Source organism: Pseudophryne corroboree, chromosome 8 (assembly GCF_028390025.1).
Source record: "Pseudophryne corroboree isolate aPseCor3 chromosome 8, aPseCor3.hap2, whole genome shotgun sequence".
In the NCBI taxonomy this organism is placed as follows: Eukaryota; Metazoa; Chordata; class Amphibia; order Anura; family Myobatrachidae; genus Pseudophryne; species Pseudophryne corroboree.
In genome coordinates, this window is record NC_086451.1 from 399557205 (window position 1) to 399572715 (window position 15511).

The 15511-nt window shown below is 46.8% G+C and overlaps 1 protein-coding gene and 1 long non-coding RNA gene across 2 annotated transcripts in view; one reads left to right on the forward strand and one right to left on the reverse strand.

Moving 5' to 3' along the window:
• Positions 1 to 15511, reverse strand: part of LOC134949287 (cytochrome P450 2C8-like) — an 88071-nt gene that overhangs the window by 40223 nt on the left and 32337 nt on the right. The window contains exons 4-6 of the mRNA XM_063937786.1: positions 8882 to 9042; positions 6343 to 6519; positions 1531 to 1672 (exon numbers count right to left, since the gene is read on the reverse strand). Of these exons, the coding sequence (XP_063793856.1) occupies positions 1531 to 1672; positions 6343 to 6519; positions 8882 to 9042 (480 nt within the window). The remainder of the gene's footprint in view (positions 1 to 1530; positions 1673 to 6342; positions 6520 to 8881; positions 9043 to 15511) is intronic.
• On the forward strand, positions 3426 to 8664 carry LOC134949289 (uncharacterized). Its single transcript, XR_010183132.1, has 3 exons — positions 3426 to 3753; positions 4102 to 4208; positions 8143 to 8664. It is a non-coding gene; the product is annotated as an uncharacterized LOC134949289 (long non-coding RNA).

Genomic DNA, 15511 nt, shown 5'->3' on the forward strand with positions numbered 1-15511 from the left:
CCCCTTACACATTTTCACACTATATAAGTGCTCCTTACACATTTGCCCACTGTATAAGTGCCCCTTACACATTTGCCAACTGTATAAGTGCCCCTTACACATTTGCCCACTGTATAAATGCCCCTTACACATTTGCCCACTGTATAAGTGCCCCTTACACATTTGCCCACTGTATAAGTGCCCCTTACACATTTGCCCACTGTATAAGTGCCCCTTACACATTTGCCCACTGTATAAGTGCCCCTTACACATTTGCCCACCGTATAAGTGCCCCTTACACATTTGCCCACTGTATAAGTCCCCCTTACACATTTGCCCACTGTATAAGTGCCCCTTACACATTTTCACACTATATAAGTGCTCCTTACACATTTGCCCACTGTATAAGTGTCCCTTACATATTTGCACACTGTAAAAGTGCTCCTTACACATTTGCCCACTATATAAGTGCCACTGACACATTTGCCCACTTTAATACTTCCCCTTGCATATTAATCTAATCAAAGTACTGTATTACCTGATATGCCCCCTGTGCCCGGAGACTCGCAAAGCAGTCAGTGTTGTTGGCGCCTCCACTATGCCTGGCACCGCACTACAGTACTAGAACAAGAATCTCAAAATAAACTATCGCTCCTAGTAGCCGGACAGCAAGGGCTTCTGGGAACGGTAGTTGATTTTGCATGTACAGTAATGTGAAGAATCTCAAAATAAACTAACGCTCCCAACAGCCCTTGCTGTCTGGAAGCAAGGGATTCTGGGAGCAGTAGTTTATTTATTTTTTCTTCACATTACTGTAGTACTAGTGGGATGCGCTGCTGGACATAGCACGGCGGCACCAACATCCCTGCCTGCTTGGTGAGTCTCCGGGCAGGCACTACATATCAAGGCGTATCATGAATGGCCAGTGTTACACATATCGCTGGCGCAGCTGTGTAGGGCGCCCTCCTCTATGCTGCGCCTTACTCAGCTGCGTAACCAGCGTATGCGTAAAACCGTCTCTGCACAGACACTACAGACAGTCCTATTGGGAGGTGTTTTCTCCCTCTGGGACTGCCAGTGATAAGCAGAGGGCATGCTTCCAGTTGGAAACCACTTCCTGCCTTTTGTGCAGCCCTATCCGGCTTCTTTGGGATGCAGCGGATGCAGTCATTTTGGATGGTTGTTTATTTATTAACAGTTTCTTATATAGCGCAGCATATTCCGTTGCACTTTACAATTAGAACAACAGTAATAGAAGAATACTGGGTAAACACAGACAGACATAGAGGTAGAAAGGCCTTGCACGCAAGCTTACAATCTATAATGCTACTGTATCTCGCTGATGACACAGCTTGGTGCAGGTAATGGTGAATTGCTACATGGGGATCTAAATACAAGGGTTGTCCAAAATCTGGAAAAGCTGGAAAATATTTAATACAGTAAGTGTTTTGATATGAGTTGTACTTTTAAAATGGTCTATACACATAATGGCATAACTACATCCCACATAATGAGGCTGCTAAAATGGATTTTTCATTTTGCTGTACTTACTTTCCACATCTGGGTATTTGAGAAGGATAATTAGAGAGTATTTCATGGTTGTGCTGGTGGTTTCTGTTCCAGCAAAAAACAGGTCAATGATTGTCCCAAATAAATTCTCAAAGTGGAATTCAGTGCTGGGCTTGTTCTTCTCCTGTGGATATATAAAGGCTATTGTCACCATACATGTTACGGGTAGCAGTTGATTTACCGACGAACACAATACAGACGGTCATAATCCCGACACCAGTTGACCGACCGTCGAAATACCGACATTTATTATGCCGACATGTTCAAAATGTCAATATGCGTTTGTAAGGAATTCTTGCCCCAAAACAGACTTGTTCATACTTTACCATCCCATTAATATCATGCCCAAAGCATGGCGAGCACAGTGAGCCACTCGAGGGGACGTGGTACACTTAGACGGTGTCCATGTCGACCTATGTTGACATTGACACGAAAAACAGAAATCTCATGTCGGTATTTTGACATGTTGGTATTTCATATGTCGGTATTCTGACTATGCCAGCATTATGAACATGTCGGTATAACAAATGTTGGTATTTTGACCGTGGCGGCATTTTGACTGTAGGCCAATGGATGTCGGGGTTTTGATCATCGGTATTGTGTCCTTCGGTAAATCATATTGAACCCCATGTTACTAATTGCCCCTACATTTACAGAGGATTCAACATAATATAATTATTATTAATTTTTTTTCACAAAAAACACACTGGCCCCATGCCCCTTTTTCTAATCTGGACAATCATGTTCATAAAAGGAAACCCCAGTTCTGCAGTGTCCAGCAAATCTAGGTGAACCCACCATGCAAGAAATGTTCCTCGTTTAAGGCCCGATATGGATTTGTAAATCCAGTGTTTGTGGATCTGCGCATGTGTAAATGGGTCTTGTGATATTGCCTGCACCCCCCTCCTCCTAATCCATAGCATTACTGATATACTGCGGTGTTTGGAGGGCAAAGCAGGGGCACTTTGCAGGCGTGTCCAGCCCAGAGTCTGCGTCATTAGATGCAGTCTCCCTGGACTCGATTGTCCGGATTCTAAGGCAAGTCTTAGTAAGCTTTGGCTTATCCAGACTGGACATGGTCTGCTACCATCACAAGTTATGACAAACGGTTGCAATGGTCACAATGGTGATCTGCTGCTGCATCCTCAGATGTATCACTCGGATCTCGCAGATCTGTCTCCTACAGATGCCTCCTGCTGCAATTGCATTTTATTTGTATGCAATTGCACCGCCGCTTCCCTGCAACTGTGCAATTCCATACAAATCAGAATCAGGCCCTTAGTGGCCGTTATAGAGTTGCATTAAACTCTGTTTTGTAGATAGATCTTAGAATTTTTACTAGAGCATGTTCCGTGGCCGAGCAACCGCCACCATAAGCTCTTATGGAAAATTCAAAGTCAAATGCAACACAAACGCATCTCCACTGGAGTCTGAATGTACTTAGAATTGCGGCCTATGCTGAATTGTGTGTATGCAGTGAGCAGTATTATTTCAGACGGTTCCCTTGTAACAGTTGTAGACCTTGTGAAAATGCGATAATGATAGCTGCTTCAAGCAGATGGATGGGTAGGGGCAGTGCGGCTGCATAGTAGAATAGAACTCTGCATACAGAAAATATCCGCATTTGTGGCCTACTTTCATGCAACCCTCATCAGCTCCTAAACTTCCCGCACTCTAAGCCTGTTTCAAGTCTCGAAGCATGTGTGGTGCATGACACAAAGTACAGATGTTCAATACTTTGCACAAATGCGCTGGGCCTGTAATGCACATATGTAGTACGTGTCTGTGACAGTCTGACATAGCAAAGGACAGTCTGATGCCATGTGGGGGCGGGGTTGTGGGCGGGACTGACTTAGTTTCCCAAAACAGAGGCGTGTTGCTGCCATTGAGGTGGAGTGACAAGGCCAGGATCTCCGTCAGAGTACAGAGATTTCTTGGTCTCTTGCAGGGGCGGAACTGTGGGAGGCAGTGGAGTCGGCTGCCGCCGGGCTCCTGACCACAAGGGGGCGCATCTCCTCCACTGTCTCCCGCAGCCTGAGAACTGCGCTGCTATTGTGGACGGAGGAGCAGTCACTGACACGGAAGCTGCCTCCTGTAGGGAGAGATGGCACTGGCTGCAGCTAGGGGGAGCTCCAGAGCACAGCTCCTCTTCTAGCCAGCCGAGGGAAGCTCTCTGCTCCGTCAGCCTGATGATGAAAGCCAAAGGTAGACACTGTGTGGGGGGTAGGGGAGAGGTGTATTTGGGGGGAAGCACTGTGTTTTGTGTGTGCTTGTTTTTAAGTGAGGTGTGTGTGTGTTTTTAATGAAAGTTGTGCATTCAAGTAAAAGGCATGTGTGTGAGTGATGTGTGTGTGTGTAAGTGAGAGACATGTGTATGTAAGTGAGAGGCATGTATGTGTGTGTAAGTGGGAGGCATGTGTATGTAAGAGAGACTTGTGTGTGTAAGTGAAAGAGACGTGTGTGTGTGTGTGTGTGTGTTAAGTGAATGAGGCGTTTGTGTTTTTTTTATATATATATCTAGTGTTCACGCTAGGTGTCTGCACCTTTTTTTAGACAGATGAATCCCACCCTGCCCGTTTTTGTGCGCCCTACCAACCCGCCGTTTTCTGCCTGCCGTACCCCGCCACGCCGCCAGACCCAGCCGTGCGCCGCCGGACCCGGTAAGCACATGAGAGTCCCCCTGGGCTAAATTAACCTTGTAAGTATTTTGCAGCTGTAAACTTCAATCTCAGTGCTCTCTACCTGGTGCAGTGTGCCTCAGTGCTCTCTACCTGGTGCAGTGTGCCTCAGTGCTCTCTACCTGGTGCAGTGTGTCTCAGTGCTCTCTACCTGGTGCAGTGTGCCTCAGTGCTCTCTACCTGGTGCAGTGTGCCTCAGTGCTCTCTACCTGGTGCAGTGTGCCTCAGTGCTCTCTACCTGGTGCAGTGTGCCTCAGTGCTCTCTACCTGGTGCAGTGTGCCTCAGTGCTCTCTACCTGGTGCAGTGTGCCTCAGTGCTCTCTACCTGGCGCAATGTGTATAACGTGCTCTATCTGTCGCAGTGTGTAGGAGGTTCTATCTGGTGCAATGTGTATTAGGTGCACTACCGTGTGGTGTAATGTGAATTGCCACTATTATGAAACAACGCCGCTAGATTTTTGGAGCGCGCCTTCGGCGCGGACTGTCCATGTTTTGGCCCATAGGTATGGGAGCACCAAGCATTATAGTATGTACCTAAGTTTGCCCATCCCTCCCCGTGATCAGCACCCTGCCGTAAAAAAAATCCTACAGTGAACACTAATTATATCGGCACACCACTGCGCCAAAGCATCTCCATCGAGACCTGCTGGCGGGTGAGGGAGCACTGTAGGTGTACTATAATGGTATGCTGGTGTCTGTTTTATTGTAATAACTGACTTGGTGTGCATCCACTTTGTATGTGTATCTATATTACTACTGGGAAAGGTACCTGAGCACGCTGCTACTGTTCACCCTTAGTGCCGGATAGCTACATATGGTATGTGTGTGTATGTGTATATGTAGGGGGGCACCAACATTTATCATGCCTCCGGGCGACTGGGACGAACTTACGCCACTGGTCTCTTGGCAGAACTTCCGACGACTGGCTTGCACGACCCCATGGGTCAAGCAGCCGACTGAAGGTGTCGCAGATGATCCAATGCTGTATTCTAGGATGCAGTTCGGATCACTAATGCTTGCAGGAAAAGTGACGCCCCCTGCTGCATTATTATCATATTAGAGCTATAGGGCCTAATTCTGAGTTGATCGCAGCATCAAATTTGTTAGCAGTAGGGCAAAACCATGTGCATACCTCCCAACTTTTACCCTACCTGAAGAGGGACACACGCGCGGCTTTGCTCCCGAAAAGGGGGTGTGGCCTACAAAAAAGAGGCGTGGATTCGCGGGAGGACCCGCGATCGCGAGTCACACCCCCGTTTTCGTCACTGAAGGGGCATGCCCAGCGCTCTGTGAGCTGCTGGCATGCCCCCTCTCCCTCTGTCTCCAATGAATAGACGCTGTGCGCATGCGCACAGCGTCTATTCACCGCTGCTCTGCTAAGCAGGGCAGCGATAGACAGAGCCTCCCAACTGCCCCCCCACCGCGGGACACTGCGGCCCGCGGGTGGGACAGCGGGACAGTCCCCAAAAAACGGGACTGTCCCGCGAAAATCGGGACAGTTGGGAGGTATGCATGTGCACTGCAGGGGGGGGGGGGGGGGGCAGATATAACATGTACAGAGAGAGTTAGATTTGGGTGTGGTGTGTTCAAACTGAAATCTAAATTGCAATGGTTTTGCCCAATTGCTAACAAACTTGCTGCTGCGATCAACTCAGAATTACCCCCATTGTTGCTACTTCCATGTAAGCAGCCACAAACACATCTGAGTCAGGCCCTTGTTCTGTACAAATTTGCTCCCTTGCAGTCGCCAACATTTTCAGTGCTAAAAAAAATATTTATATTAACCCATCTGCAGAGATGTGCGCATTCAGATGCCACCACACTAGCATGTGTGCTTAATTACTGCTAGGCATTAGCATTACTGTCATCATTATCCCTTTACAACCCATTTCCGCCTCTACAGTTGTTAGTGGAAGATGCAATGGAACTGTAGCATGCGTGCTTGTGTACGCTCAGAGTGTGCGCAGTATGATTTTACACATGCAGACAGTATACGTTCAACTCTGCACCAGTCCATAAGAATTTATACCATCCAAAAAAGTATTATGATAAAAAAAATAATAATAATAATAATACTAAACATTGTGTCTTTACACGATCCGGGTATATAAATTACCTCGTCCATCTTAAGCAGGAAACTATCAATAAAGTCCCTTGGACAGTTCATGTCAACAGTGTTCCTGTGGCTTTCTACAGATTCTTTAACAAATGCTTTTAATTTGTCCAAATTTGTGAATATTTTCTGGTGTGGGCCCGGGAGACTGCAGAGTATTTTGGGAAACATATTGAGTAGCTATGAATGGAAAAGAAAAGTACATGTGTTATTAAATAATCAGTTAACTGCAATAGAAATATTGCATGCAGGGCCAGTTCTAGACCAAGTGCAGCAATTTATTTTGGCAACCCCCTCACTGCCACTATAGCCTTACACAAACACTTCCCCCCACCCCTCCTCAGAGAAAATAATGGTTCCCCCTAGATCACACTGCCTCCACACAGCTCCTCTGCCCCTTCAGATTACACTGCCGCCACACAGCAACCCCCCTCCCACCTCAGATTACACTGCCTCCACACAGCAACCCTCCACCCACCTCAGATTACACTGCCTCCACACAGCATCCCCCCCTCCCACCTCAGATTACACTGCCTCCACACAGCACCCCCTCCCACCTCAGATTACACTGCCTCCACACAGCAACCGTCCTCCCACCTCAGATTACACTGCCTCCACACAGCACCCCCACTCCCACCTCAGATTACACTGCCTCCACACAGCTCCTCTGACCCTTCAGATTACACTGCCTCCACACAGCAATCCCCCTCCCACCTCAGATTACACTGCCTCCACACAGCAACCCCCCTCCCACCTCAGATTACACTGCCTCCACTCAGCACCCCCCCTCCCACATCAGATTACACTGCCTCCACACAGCTCCTCTGCCCCTTCAGATTACACTGCCTCCACACAGCAACCCCCCTCCCACCTCAGATTACACTGCCTCCACACAGCAACCCTCCTCCCACCTCAGATTACACTGCCTCCACACAGCACCCCCCCTCCCACCTCAGATTACACTGCCTCCACACAGCACCCCCCTCCCACCTCAGATTACACTGCCTCCACACAGCAACCGTCCTCCCACCTCAGATTACACTGCCTCCACACGCACCCCCACTCCCACCTCAGATTACACTGCCTCCACACAGCTCCTCTGCCCCTTCAGATTACACTGCCTCCACACAGCAATCCCCCTCCCACCTCAGATTACACTGCCTCCACACAGCAACCCCCCTCCCACCTCAGATTACACTGCCTCCACACAGCACCCCCCCTCCCACATCAGATTACACTGCCTCCACACAGCTCCTCTGCCCCTTCAGATTACACTGCCTCCACACAGCAACCCCCTTCCCACCTCAGATTACACTGTCTCCACACAGCAATCCCCCTCCCACCTCAGATTACACTGCCTCCACACAGCAACCCCCTTCCCACCTCAGATTACACTGCCTCCACACAGCACCCCCTCCTCCCACCTCAGATGGCACTGCCTCCACACAGCCCCTTTCCCCTCTCATTACACTGACTCCACTCGGCAACCCCCTCCCAGGTCATACTGCCTCTACACAGTTCCTTCCTAACATCAGACTGCCACCACACAGCTCCTCTTCCCCCTCAGATCAAACTGCCTCCACATAGCTCCCCTTCCCCCCCAGACCACAATGCCTCCACAAAGCCCCTCTCCCCCCGAAACCTATGGCACTCCGGGGCAACGGCCCTGTCAGTCAATGCCTCCAGTTGCCCATGTGTGCATTCATGAAATTATGGGTGTTTTGATGTTTACGCAAAAAAAAAAAAATACCATTACAGTATCTAGACTAGTGCGACTGTCTAAATTATACCTCTTTTACACAGAAAATGAAATCACCGACCCAGGAATATACCAGGGTTGGAGACCCAGAGATTTCAACACGGTTGACCCTCTCACACAGACGAAATACCTGTTTTGATCCGCATATTACCAGGTAGAAATTCTTGTCCCGGTAATTTGCTTCTCTGTGTGAAAGGGGAAGGGGGTCAGACGGAGACTGGCAAAATGACCATACACTGAAATGCTGGTTAATTGCTGGGATTTCTGTCTGAAAAGGGTATCATAAAGGACTTACAGGTTAAATGTGTTTTCGTTTTTTTATTTACCATAAAAAACAATAAATCTTGTGTTTAATAGAGATAACTATTCAGTAAAGTTCAATATACAACAGATTTTGGCTGCTTAAATGCATTGATGACAGAAACGTGAATCAGATCCAAAGAAGGTTACTCTCAAGGGAAGATTTAGTAAGAGAAGTTTAACATTTTCAGTAGAAAACTGAATTTTTCAACAACAAAAACATTTTTTCAAAAAAGCTACAGAAGAGCACATTCAACAAATTTACATTATGAACCACATTTATTAACCCTTGATGATTATTTTTTATAGTTATTTTGTTTTTTTTGTCAACAAAATAAATAAATCTGACCCAAAATAATGAGTTGTCGCAAAAGTCAAACCACGGGATTATAACATCTTTACAAATAATAAGGCTGTGTTAAGCTTAGAAAACAGAATGTACTGGTACATATATTGCAAATTTAATGTACATTTTTAACTTACTATACCCCAGGGGGATGCCAGGAGCAAAAAGACTTCCTTTAGCAATGAAAGCAAAGTGGTGAACTTCTGGTCATCATAGTCAAAACGTTCTCCAAACACAACGGAGCAGATGACATTAGAGACAGCCAAATGCAGCAAATCAGTTGAATCAAAAGGGATATCTGGGAACAGACATTAATTTCCTGTGAAATGTGATATCATTGTGGAAAGAAAATAAAAGACTATTTATTTGGGGGGGAGGGGGATGTTTTGGGTACACAGTAACCCCCGAGACTGATTTTTTTTTTCTTGACTCATTAGTTAAATGGAGACAAATTGACTATAACATTTTTTACATGTGTTTTTATGTTAAGCAGGAAATCAGGGTATTCGGATGCTAGATCGATATGGATAAGGTCGACAGTCAGTAGGTTGAACACTAATGGTTGACAGGCATTAGGTCGACGTGGTTAAAAGGTGAACATGTTGATATTACTTTTTTACAATTTGTTTAATTTTATTTACTTTTTTCGTACTTTATGAGCCACATAAACTACGATTGGGAATAGCAACCTCGCCCGAAGCATGGTGAGTGAAGTGAGCCATGCGAGGGGACGCGGTGCACTAATTGGGGTTCCCGGTCACTTTACGGAGTAAACGTCAAAAAAACAAAAAATCTCATGTTGACCTTTTCCTGTGTCAACCTTTTCAGTGTCGACCTTTTTTGTCACGTCGACCTTGTGCATGTCGACCTTCTGAGGTCAACCTAGTCACTGTCAACGTTTTCCAGGTCGACTTAGACAGCCATTTCTGGAGATCAGTACATGGAACTTAACCACTTAACTGACAATTTTTTTTTATGATAACAGGTTCCAGCAGCCCACATAATGTCTAGACATGCTTGTACTTGTGGTTCTAATATGGGCAGGCTTGCAGAGAACTGTAATTCTACTGCAAAGAGTAGTATTCATACTGTTTTTGATACCGTTAAACCCACATCCTTGGCCACCATATCTCTGGGGAATATCACCCTCCCCCCCATCCAGGCCTAGGAGTTTGTATTGATGGGTCCCCACATTCCGAGGAACTCTAGGACTGGGCTGACCAGTTTGGATGTAGTTTACGTGATGACATGAGGACCCCATAATGTATGTCTACCCATCTGGTTTTGTCTGGTGCTGGTTACTGGAAAAATGGGGGGACCCCACACCAGTATTCCTGTCTATTTTTTACTACCAGACCAGGCTTTTCAGGGGCTGGATATGTTTTTGTGGGGGAACCCTTCACCAATTTTTTTGTAAATTCTAACTCTATTATAACTAGTGAAGTGCACCGGAAATTTTTCGGATTTTGTGTTTTGGTTTTGGATTCGGTTCCGCGGCCGTGTTTTGGATTCGGACGCATTTTGGTAAAACCTACCTGAAAATATTTTGTCGGATTCGGGTGTGTTTTGGATTCGGGTGTTTTTTATAAAAAACCCTCAAAAACAGCTTAAATCATAGAATTTGGGGGTCATTTTGATCCCATAGTATTATTAACCTCAATAACTATAATTTCCACTCATTTTCAGTCTATTCTTAACACCTCACACTATTATTTTTAGTCCTAAAATTTGCACCGAGGTTGCTGGATGACTAAGCTAAGCGACCCATGTGGCCGACACAAACACCTGGCCCATCTAGGAGTGGCACTGCAGTGTCAGACAGGATAGCAGATTTAAAAAATAGTCCCCAAACAGCACATGATGCAAAGAAAAAAAGAGGCGCAATGAGGTAGCTGTGTGACTAAGCTAAACGACCCAAGTGGCCGACACAAACACCTGGCCCATCTAGGAGTGGCACTGCAGTGTCAGACAGGATGGCAGATTTAAAAAAAGTCCCCAAACAGCACATGATGCAAAGAAAAAAAGAGGTGCACCAAGGTCGCTGGATGGCTAAGCTAAGCAACCCAAGTGGCCGACACAAACACCTGGCCCATCTAGGAGTGGCACTGCAGTGTCAGACAGGATGGCAGATTTAAAAAATAGTCCCCAAACAGCACATGATGCAAAGAAAAATGAAAGAAAAAAGAGGTGCAAGATGGAATTGTCCTTGGGCCCTCCCACCTACCCTTATGTTGTATAAACAGGACATGCACACTTTAACAAACCCATCATTTCAGCGACAGGGTCTGCCACACAACTGTGACTGAAATGACTGGTTGGTTTGGGCCCCCACCAAAAAAGAAGCAATCAATCTTTCCTTGCACAAACTGGCTCTACAGAGGCAAGATGTCCACCTCCTCCTCATCGTCCTATTCCTCACCCCTTTCACTGTGTACATCCCCCTCCTCACAGATTATTAATTTGTCCCCACTGGAATCCACCATCTCAGGTCCCTGTGTACTTTCTGGAGGCAATTGCTGGTGAATGTCTCCACGGAGGAATTGATTATAATTCATTTTGATGAACATCATCTTCTCCACATTTTTTGGAAGTAACCTTGTACGCCGATTGCTGACAAGGTGAGCGGCTGCACTAAACACTCTTTCGGAGTACACACTAGAGGGGGGGAAACTTAGGTAAAATAAAGCCAGTTTGTGCAAGGGCCTCCAATTTGCCTCTTTTTCCTGCCAGTATACGTACGGACTGTCTGACGTGCCTACTTGGATGCGGTCACTCATATAGTCCTCCACCATTCTTTCAATGGTGACAGAATCATATGCAGTGACAGTAGACGACATGTCAGTAATCGTTGGCAGGTCCTTCAGTCCAGACCAGATGTCAGCACTCGCTCCAGACTGCCCTGCATCACTGCCAGCGGGTGGGCTCAGAATTATTAGCCTTTTCCTCGCAGCCCCAGTTGCGGGAGAATGTGAAGGAGGAGCTGTTGACGGGTCACGTTCCGCTTGACTTGACAATTTTCTCACCAGCAGGTCTTTGAACCTCTGCAGACTTGTGTCTGCCGGAAAGAGAGATACAACGTAGGTTTTAATTCTAGGATCGAGCACGGTGGCCAAAATGTAGTGCTCTGATTTCAACAGATTGACCACCCGTGAATCCTGGTTAAGCGAATTAAGGGCTCCATCCACAAGTCCCACATGCCTAGCGGAATCGCTATGTTTTAGCTCCTCCTTCAATGTCTCCAGCTACTTCTGCAAAAGCCTGATGAGGGGAATGACCTCAGTGTCTGAACTGACTTCACGTGTGGCAAGTTCAAAGGGCTGCAGAACCTTGCACAACGTTGAAATCATTCTCCACTGCGCTTGAGTCAGGTGCATTCCCCCTCCTTTGCCTATATCGTAGGCAGATGTATAGGCTTGAATGGCCTTTTGCTGCTACTCCATCCTCTGAAGCATATAGAGGGTTGAATTCCACCTTGTTACCACCTCTTGCTTCAGATGATGGCATGGCAGGTTCAGGACTGTTTGCTGGTACTCCAGTCTTCGGCACGCGGTGGCTGAATGCCAAAAGTGGCCCGCAATTATTCGGGCCACCGACAGCATCTCTTGCACGCCCCTGTCATTTTTTTTTAATTATTCTGCACCACCAAATTCAATGTATGTGCAAAATATGGGACGTGCTGGAATTTGCCCAGATGTAATGCACGCACAATATTGGTGGCGTTGTCCGATGTCACAAATCCCCAGGAGAGTCCAATTGGGGTAAGCCATTCTGCGATGATGTTCCTCAGTTTCCGTAAGAGGTTGTCAGCTGTGTGCCTCTTATGGAAAGCGGTGATACAAAGCGTAGCCTGCCTAGGAACGAGTTGGCGTTTGCGAGATGCTGCTACTGGTGCCGCCGCTGCTGTTCTTGCTGCGGGAGGCAATACATCTACCCAGTGGGCTGTCACAGTCATATAATCCTGAGTCTGCCCTGCTCCACTTGTCCACATGTCTGTGGTTAAGTGGACATTGGGTACAACTGCATTTTTTAGGACATTGGTGACTCTTTTTCTGACGTCTGTGTACATTTTCGGTATCGCCTGCCTAGAGAAATGGAACCTAGATGGTATTTGGTACCGGGGACACAGTATCTCAATCAAGTCTCTAGTTGCCTGTGAATTAACGGTGGATACCGGAAACACGTTTCTCACCACCCAGGCTGCCAAGGCCTGAGTTATCCGCTTTGCAGCAGGATGACTGCTGTGATATTTCATCTACCTCGCAAAGGACTGTTGGACAGTCAATTGCTTACTGGAAGTAGTACAAGTGGTCTTCCGACTTCCCCTCTGGGATGACGATTGACTCCCAGCAGCAACAACAGCAGCGCCAGCAGCAATAGGCGTTACACTCAAGGATGCATCGGAGGAATCCCAGGCAGGAGAGGACTCGTCAGACTTGACCGTGGCATGGCCTGCAGGACTATTGGCTTTCCTGTGTAAGGAGGAAATTGACACTGAGGGAGTTGGTGGTGTGGTTTGCAGGAGCTTGGTTACAAGAGGAAGGGATTTAGTGGTTAGTGGACTGCTTTCGCTGTCATCCAAAGTTTTTGAACTTGTCACTGACTTCTGATGAATGCGGTCCAGGTGACGTATAAGGGAGGATATTCCTAGGTGGTTAACGTCCTAACCCCTACTTATTACAGCTTGACAAAGGCAACACACGGCTTGACACCAGTTGTCCGCATTTCTGTTGAAATAATTCCACACCGAAGAGGTGATTTTTTTTGTATTTTGACCAGGCATGTCAATGGCCATATTCGTCCCACGGACAACAGGTGTCTCCCCAGGTGCATGACTTAAACAAACCCCCTCACCATCAGAATCCTCCTTGTCAATTTCCTCCCCAGCGCCAGCAACACCCATATCCTCATCCTGGTGTACTTCAACAGTGACATCTTCAATTTGACTATCCGGAACTGGACTGCGGGTGCTCCTTCCAGCACTTGCAGGGGGCGTGCAAATGGTGGAAGGCGCAACCTTTTCCCGTCCAGTGTTGGGAAGGTCAGGCATCGCAACCAACACAATTGGACTCTCCTTGGGGATTTGTGATTTAGAAGAACGCACAGCTCTTTGCTGTGCTTTTGCCATCTTAACTCTTTTAAGTTTTCTAGCAGGAGGATGAGTGCTTCCATCCTCAGGTGAAGCTGAACCACTAGCCTTGAACATAGGCCAGGGCCTCAGCCGTTCCTTGCCACTCCGTGTCGTAAATGGCACATTGGCAAGTTTACGCTTCTCCTCAGACGATTTAGATTTAGATTTTTGGATCATTTTACTGAGCTTTATTTTTTTGGATTTTACATGCTCTCTACTATGACATTGGGCATCGGCCTTGGCAGACGACGTTGATGGCATTTCATCATCTCGGCCATGACTGGTGGCAGAAGCTTCAGCATGAGGTGGAAGTGGATCTTGATCTTTCCCTATTTTACCCTCCACATTTTTGTTCTCCATTTTTTAATGTGTGGAATTATATGCCAGTATCAATAGCAATGGCCTACTACTATATATACTGCGCACAACTGAAATGCACCACAGGTATGCATGGATAGTATACTTGACGACACAGAGGTATGTAGAGCAGTAGCCTTCTGTACCGTACTGCTATATATTATATACTGGTGGTCAGCAAACTGTGCAAAACTGAAATGCACCACATGTATGGATGGATATTATATTTGACGACACAGAGGTAGGTAGCGCAGTGGCCTACTGTACCGTACTGCTATATATTATATACTGGTGGTCAGCAAACTGTGCAAAACTGAAATGCACCACAGGTATGGATGGATAGTATACTTGACGACACAGAGGTAGGTAGAGCAGTGGCCTACTGTACCGTACTGCTATATATTATATACTGGTGGTCAGCAAACTGTGCAAAACTGAAATGCACCACAGGTATGGATGGATAGTATAATTGACGACACAGAGGTAGGTAGAGCAGTGGCCTATTGTACCGTACTGCTATATATTATATACTGGTGGTCAGCAAACTGTGCAAAACTGAAATGCACCACAGGTATGGATGGATAGTATACTTGACGACGCATAGGTAGGTAGAGCAGTGGCCTACTGTACCGTACTGCTATATATTATATACTGGTGGTCAGCAAACTGTGCAAAACTGAAATGCACCACAGGTATGGATGGATAGTATAATTGACGACACAGAGGTAGGTAGAGCAGTGGCCTTCTGTACTGTACTGCTATATATTATATACTGGTGGTCAGCAAAATTATGCACTGTACTCCTACTATATACTACAATGCAGCACAGATATGGGGCGTTTTTCAGGCAGAGAACGTATAATACTGGTGGTCACTGGTCAGCAAAACTCTGCACTGTAATCCTCCTATATAATACTGGTGGTCCCCAGTCCCCACAATAAAGCAGTGTGAGCACAGATTTATGCAGCACACTGAGCACAGATATGGAGCGTTTTTCAGGCAGAGAACGTATAATACTGGTGGTCACTGGTCAGCAAAACTCTGCACTGTACTCATCCCAGTGGCGGATTTAGGGGGGGGGGCACCAAGGCATTTTTAGTTGATTTTTGTATTTTTATTTTATTTTGTGCGCACGCCGCAGCCCTCGCGGTGGCTTGGGGGCGAGGGGCTGCGGGGGCGCCACTGATTTAGTGCAGACTGACATGCGGACGAGCGTCCGCATGTCAGTCTGCGGTCTCGTTTCCTCCCCTGCTGTTAGGAGGGACACGGAGGGCACAGTGCA